Raw genomic sequence first — 6,913 nt, 5'->3', positions numbered from 1 at the left:
ATAATTTAATAATATTTGTAGATTAATATATTAAATAATTATTTTAATTTTTAAAAGCTATTTTATATTTATTTTTTTCATTTTATTATTTATATTTTATTTTATGAAGTATCGTTTTTAAATAATTTTTTATAGTAATAATAAAAACAATATATAAATATCACACTAATAAAAAGTAAATAATACTGAAAAAATAATTTAAATAAAAATGTTAATGGATATTTTTAAAAATGATATATATAGTTTTATATAAGAACAAAGCAAATAAGTACAAATAAATAAATAAGAATGTTAATTAATGGGCAAATTCGGTATTATTATTGAATGAATATAAAAATAAATAAAAAAAATTATAATGATTTAAATATATTTAAAATAAAAAATATAAAGGTATATGTGTTTAAATAGCATTAGGAATGTTTTGCTTTTCATTTCTTTTTTGTAATTTTTTTAAATAGTTGTAATTTATAATAATAAAAGTAAAATAACTTGATAAAACAAAAAGAAGATAATGGAAAATATGGTTAATGGTAAAAATAAAATATTTAAAATAATTATAATAAAAAAAATATAAATAAATATATGTAAATATATATATATATATATATATATATATATAAATATTTATATACATTATATATATTTATTATTTATATTCCAACATTTATATATATTTTTAGGATGTTTCTAAATAAGCTATTGGATCTATTTATGGTCATTTATTTAATCTTATTTTTGCTTCTTAAATGACTTAATTAATATAAAATTAAAACATAAGTTCTTGTAATTGGTTGATTATTTATTTTTTCTTTTTCTTCTAAATATTTTTAATTGCTTTTTATTATTTATATTAAATATATTTATTCTTATATTTTATTTCTAATTTTGTTATTTTAGGTATTTAGTAAATTCAATATAAGATTTTTGTCTTGGAATTGCTTTAAATTATATGATAGTTACATATATTAAAAATTTAAATAGGAAATTAAAGTTTTAATGCTTTAATTTTGGTGAATATAAGCAAGGAACTTCAATAATAAAATAATACATCCCTTAATTATTAATTTGGATCATATTAATAACATTAGTAAAAAAATAATAAAAAATTACATATTTATTAAAAAAAAAAATATTTTTAATTTAAAAAAAAGACTAAAAGCATTCTTTATTTAAACATTTTTATTTTTAATGATTTTTTTTAAAGAATTAGTATTTTTTTTAAAATATTTTTAAAATTTTAGTTTTTTTTTTTACTTGATAAATAGGTGAATTAATTCTTTTCTAATTATAAGATTATCCACATGTAGAATTAATTGTAATTATAATTGTACTTCCATCTTTGTTTAATTCAATAGGATTTTGGATTTAAGATAATTTTTTAAGCAAGGATATAGATAAAAGCAAATATATATAAGAATAAGGTAAAAAAAAACAAATATATAAATATTTTTTAAAAAAATAAAATAATAAATTAAAATATAAATAAATACTATACATATATAATTAAATATTTTAAAAATTTATATTTAATTATATTATATATATTATATATATATATTATATATATATTATATATATTTATTATAAAAAAATTCTTATATAACTATTTTATTAAAAAAATTATTTTAAACAAATGTATTATTTTTATTTTTATTTTACGATAGTTTTTTAATTTAATTTTAATAAAAATATTATATATTTATTTATTAATATTTATATATATATTTTTATTATTTATTTATTTATTTAACATATACAATTATAAATATTATTTAATAGTTAAAAATGAAGATTGTGAGTCGTTATTATAATAAGATTAGAATTGATTTAAAAATAAAATTATAAATTTTAATAAATATATATTTTTAAAAATGCATATAATAATAATATTTATTTTAAAAATCATTTTCTTAATCTCTTGAAAAATTTATATTTTTCAAAAAATATCTAATATTACACATTTTTAAAAAATAAAAAAAAATAAAAAATTAATAAGAAGAAAATAAATATTTTATTTTTTTAAAAAAATTCATTAAATTAATATACAAAAGAAAAAAAATGAACAATAGTTAATATAAACGCGTATTAAATTTAAATGGCGACCAATGTTCATTACCTTTAGAAGTTCTTTAAATAATAAAAGAAGAATGGTATAATGCATAAGGTACGGGAGTATCAATGTTAGAAATGTTTAATAAAAATCCTAAATTTTTATCCTTAATGTCTAAAGGTGAATAAGCTTTAAGAAAATACATGAGAATTCCAAACGAATTTAAAATATATACAATGGTAGGTGGATAAGCTGTTTAAGTAGCAGCAGTTCCCTTAAATTTATTAGGAAAAAAAGAATCCGCAGCCTATGTAATGAATGGCTATTGGAGTTAGAGAGCCATTGATGAGGCTAGAAAATACGTACCACATTTGAATATTGTCAGTTAAATTTACAAAAATGAACATGGAAAAATTACTTTATAGGGTCTTTAAAATATCGAAGAATAAAATGCTTATCTCTATTATGTTTCTGCGGATCCTTCAGAAGGATTCTAGTTTAAATAATAGCCAAAAAGAAGTCCAGGTGTAATTATGGTAGGTGATCTATCAGGTGATTTTTCAACCAGAAATATCCTTTGGTAAGATTTAGATGTTGCTTTTATAGCTAGTGAGTATTAATGTGGAATCGCTGGGTCTGTAGTATTGATTATTAGAGAAAATTTAATATAAAATCCACATCCTTAATGTCCATATATGCTAGATTATAATGTTTTAAAATAAACTGATGGAGTACCTAATACTGTACCTGTTTTTCCCATGTATGTGAATTGTTTAATGTATTAATTTGCAGAATAGAAATATTAAAATGTTGATTCTTTTGAGAAAATATTAGGAGGCTTTTCGGAAAAAATTTATGAGGTTTTGGAGAGTTATGGAGGAATTTATCAAATTTTGGTCGAAAAAGAATTTAGGTCTAATTGTTAGATTGTTTTTGGAGTCATTGGTGGAAAAAATAATGATGAGTTTATCTAGAAAGGATAAGATAAGGGAATTGTAGGACTTTTTAATAAACTAAATTCATAATATTTGAGGATTGGGTTAGGATTATAAAGTAGTTAGGAAAATGTGGAACAGATTTTGGGATTTTTAAGGGAATTTGCTTAAGATTATTAAATTAGAGAGGTTTAAAATTAAAATAATTAGAATATATGAATACTTTTTTATTATAATATTTTTTATATTTTTAATTGTTATTATTTATTTTATAAAAGATTTAAATAAATAATTAAGGTTTATAAAAATTATGTATATATTTATATTTTTATTAGCTTTTAATTAATTTATTTAGAATGTAATGTTATAATAAATTAAACAATTATTTAAAATTTTAATAACAAATAAAATTTATAATATAGTAAACTGAAAATTTTAATATTTAAAATATAGTTTAGATTATAAATAAAATTAATTTAATTAAAAAATAGAATTTTATTATTATATAAAAATAAAAAAAATCAGAATTATTAAAAAAATTAAAATTTAATATATTGAAAAAAAAATAAAAATAATAATATTATGGGTTTATTAAAAAAATAAAAATAACAATACAAAATATATTATTTTCTTTAATTTATAAAATTAAATTTATACATAATAAAAAAAAAATTAACATATAATTAAAAAGAAATGTAAATTATATTACTAATTTAAACTTAATAAAAAAAATATATTAAATAAAAAAAATGTTTGAATTTAAAAATAAATATATATTAGATAAAAATTTATATTAATTTAATATATATAAAATAATTTTTTTTAAAAAAATATATAAATAAAAAAAATATTTATAAAAATATCAAAATATAAATTATTATAAAAAAAAAATATTATATATATTTATGATATTTTTATTAATTAAAAAAAAAAAAATCAAATAAAAAATAAATAAATAAATAAATAAATAAATAAATATATATATATATATTTATTTTATATAATTAAAAAATTAATCTTTATTATTATTTTTATAATTTTTTTAAAATAGTAATTATTTATATAATTTTTCTTATATAAAAATATCATTTTTCAATATTTTTTTTTATTATTATTATTTTAATAATGTATTTATAGAATAAAATTTATTAAATAGCTTTTTATATTTAATTTTTTTTTTATTTTATATTATTTAATTTTATTTAAATTTATTTATTTTATACTTCAAATATTAAACTATAAATATTTATTATAATAATTTTATTTATATAATAAAAATAATAAGTATATTAATAATATTTATTAAGTATTTTATATAATTTATTTATATAAAATACATAAATTATATATTATTAAAAATAAAAGTAAATTCTAAATATATAATATTTAAATTTTTATATCTTTTCTCTATTTATTATATATTTAAAAAAAAAAAAAATATTAATTAATATAATTTATATAAAAAATAAAAAAATATCTTTTTTCCTTTTTAAAAATATTAATATATTAACATTTATTTAATATAAACTTAATTATTTATTTTTAATTTTAATTAATAATTTTTTTTGATTATATTTTTTATATCTTATAAATCATTTATCTGTTAATTTTGAATTTCAATTAATATTTTATAATATTTATTATTAAATACTAATTAAAGGAATACATATAAAAAATTATTAATAAATTACCTCCTTTTTACTATTTTTAAATTTAAATAATTATAAGATTAAACACTAAAATATTTTATTTTAAAATCAAATTTAATTAATTTATTTTATTTAAAATAAAATATAAAATATAAAATATAAAATTAAATTTATAATAATAATAATAATAATAATAATAATAATAAAAATAATATTAATAATGATTATAATTTTTATTATTAATTAATTTTATATAATTTTTATATTTTTAAATATATTTTTGAATATATTTTTAAACTTAAATAAATAATATATAATTATTTTTATTTAATATACTTTTGTTTAAAAATATTATTTGCTTATATTTTTTTTCTAATTTAAATTGATAATAAAATAATGTGTTTTATTTTTAATTATTTATTTTTTTATATCAAATTACATAAAAAATGAAAAAAATTATAAACTTTATTAATATAATAAACTTTAATTTAAATAAATAATTATAAAATAAATTAAATAATCAATTTTTTAAAAAATTTTATAATTAAATAAGAATAATAATAAAAAAAAACATATAATATATTAATATATTCAAATAAATGAAAGTTTATAATTTTATATTAAATTCAATAATCAATTTAACCCAAATAATGTCACAAAAACAATATAAATAAAAACATATTGATTCATTATTTATTATATTATAGTTTTTATTTTTTTTATATATATAAATATTCTATAGAAGTTTATATATTATTTAATTATTTAAATTTATTTAAAACACATGTTCTTTAGATATATATATAGAATTTGTCCTCAGAATATATTTTCGAAATATTTTTTCCTTTTTCAATCCATAAATACTTCAATTATTTTACTTGACTGGAATTTCAACTTTTAAAAAGCCTTATTTCCAAGAATGTTCAAAAAGCAGATTCACATTGCAAATAAATTATTTCTATCCAAAAAATATTTTTAATTAATTATATAAATATCTTTATATTCTTAAATAATTTCTTTTTTATTATTATTATAAACTAAAAAAACTGATTTTTTTTACAAAAATTAAATTAATATTCATATAAAACTTTAGTACTTTTGTGAAATTCAAAATGAATATATGCTATTCCTTCAATATTATTTAAATTATTTTCGCATATTTTCATATAATGTTTATTCTAATTTAATAAAGAATATATTAATATTAAAAACAAGAAAATAAATATAATTTTATTGAACATTTTTAAATTTAAATTAAAATTTTGAAAATTAATTAACAAAAACGTAAATTAAATAAAAAAACATTTAATATTTTTTAAGAAAATTATTAGATTATAATTAATACATATTTTAAGAAAATTAATTCTTTTTAATATTATTATTTTTTGAATATTGATATTATATTTTATTTAATTTATTAATACTTTAAATTTAATTTTAGTTTTATTCCTTTTCTAAAATATATATAAGAATATATATTAAAGATTAAAAATACAAGGGAAAGTTTTAAAGATTTACTTTTAATTTAAATATATTAATTAAATATATTATTTATTTTTTATTAATTATGTTTATTATATAACTCATATTTATATTTATATTATATAATATAATCAAGATTATTAATCGAAATGCTTTTTTATATATTTATTTAATGAATAAACTTTATTAATCGATTTTTTTTACTTTTAAATAAAATAATATCAAACAAATATTATAATATTTAATGATTTTTTGATAATTTTTCATATTAAAATTAGATATTTTTTCTTTTTTTATTTTAAAATTCTATTAAAATAAAAATTTATAAATAAAAAAGACATTTAATAATTAGAATTTACTACATATATTTAATTATTTATCTAAAAAATCTGCTATATTTGACATTTATTAACTTAAAAAAATAAAAAAAATTGAGAAATAAAAAAATAATATATATATTAAATAAAAGATGATATAAAATAAAATAACTATAAATATAAATAAATTAATATTATATAAAGTTTTATTTATTATAAAATTAAAAGATATACATATATATATATATATATTAAATATAAATATTAATAATTTATTAACTTTTTTAAAAATAAAATAAAAATATATATTAAAATTTATTTATCATATAAAATAATATATTAATTGTTTATTTATAATTATCAAAATATATTTTTGTTTCATAAAATAATTATTCTTTTTTTTTTAATAAATATTATTTGATAATCATTAATTTTATAATACTAAATTTATATATTAATTAATTAACCAATAAATATAAT

The 6,913-nt window shown here is 12.1% G+C and overlaps 1 protein-coding gene across 1 annotated transcript, besides 24 other annotated features; it reads left to right on the top strand. All coding sequences in view use genetic code 6, as the record gives it.

Moving 5' to 3' along the window:
* Window positions 1-59: 59 nt before the first annotated feature.
* Window positions 60-98: a microsatellite.
* Window positions 61-103: a microsatellite.
* A 463-nt stretch (window positions 104-566) lies between these two features.
* Window positions 567-629: a microsatellite.
* Window positions 569-631: a microsatellite.
* Window positions 569-656: a microsatellite.
* Window positions 579-647: a microsatellite.
* Window positions 657-1,521: 865 nt separating the features above from the next.
* Window positions 1,522-1,586: a microsatellite.
* Window positions 1,532-1,578: a microsatellite.
* Window positions 1,532-1,579: a microsatellite.
* Window positions 1,532-1,586: a microsatellite.
* Window positions 1,537-1,586: a microsatellite.
* Window positions 1,587-1,687: 101 nt separating this feature from the next.
* Window positions 1,688-1,749: a microsatellite.
* Window positions 1,692-1,749: a microsatellite.
* A 309-nt stretch (window positions 1,750-2,058) lies between these two features.
* IMG5_113150 (phosphoserine aminotransferase, putative) lies at window positions 2,059-3,267 on the top strand (the record flags this gene model as incomplete). The annotated part of the gene is made up of 1 exon (XM_004034754.1): window positions 2,059-3,267. The coding sequence occupies one exon, from the start codon at window positions 2,059-2,061 to the stop codon at window positions 3,202-3,204; it is 1,146 nt and encodes a 381-aa protein (XP_004034802.1). The 3' UTR covers window positions 3,205-3,267.
* Window positions 3,268-3,918: 651 nt separating this feature from the next.
* Window positions 3,919-3,963: a microsatellite.
* A 180-nt stretch (window positions 3,964-4,143) lies between these two features.
* Window positions 4,144-4,206: a microsatellite.
* Window positions 4,162-4,206: a microsatellite.
* Window positions 4,207-4,771: 565 nt separating this feature from the next.
* Window positions 4,772-4,803: a microsatellite.
* A 3-nt stretch (window positions 4,804-4,806) lies between these two features.
* Window positions 4,807-4,856: a microsatellite.
* A 39-nt stretch (window positions 4,857-4,895) lies between these two features.
* Window positions 4,896-4,928: a microsatellite.
* A 159-nt stretch (window positions 4,929-5,087) lies between these two features.
* Window positions 5,088-5,130: a microsatellite.
* Window positions 5,131-6,154: 1,024 nt separating this feature from the next.
* Window positions 6,155-6,188: a microsatellite.
* A 366-nt stretch (window positions 6,189-6,554) lies between these two features.
* Window positions 6,555-6,636: a microsatellite.
* A 92-nt stretch (window positions 6,637-6,728) lies between these two features.
* Window positions 6,729-6,804: a microsatellite.
* A 38-nt stretch (window positions 6,805-6,842) lies between these two features.
* Window positions 6,843-6,893: a microsatellite.
* Between the last annotated feature and the right edge of the window lie 20 nt (window positions 6,894-6,913).

The sequence above is a fragment of the Ichthyophthirius multifiliis genome, assembly GCF_000220395.1.
Source record: "Ichthyophthirius multifiliis unplaced genomic scaffold scaff_1120509250921, whole genome shotgun sequence".
Taxonomy (NCBI): Eukaryota; Ciliophora; class Oligohymenophorea; order Hymenostomatida; genus Ichthyophthirius; species Ichthyophthirius multifiliis.
Note: the sequence above shows the minus strand (reverse complement) of the source record. Positions and strands in the feature narration are given on the sequence as shown.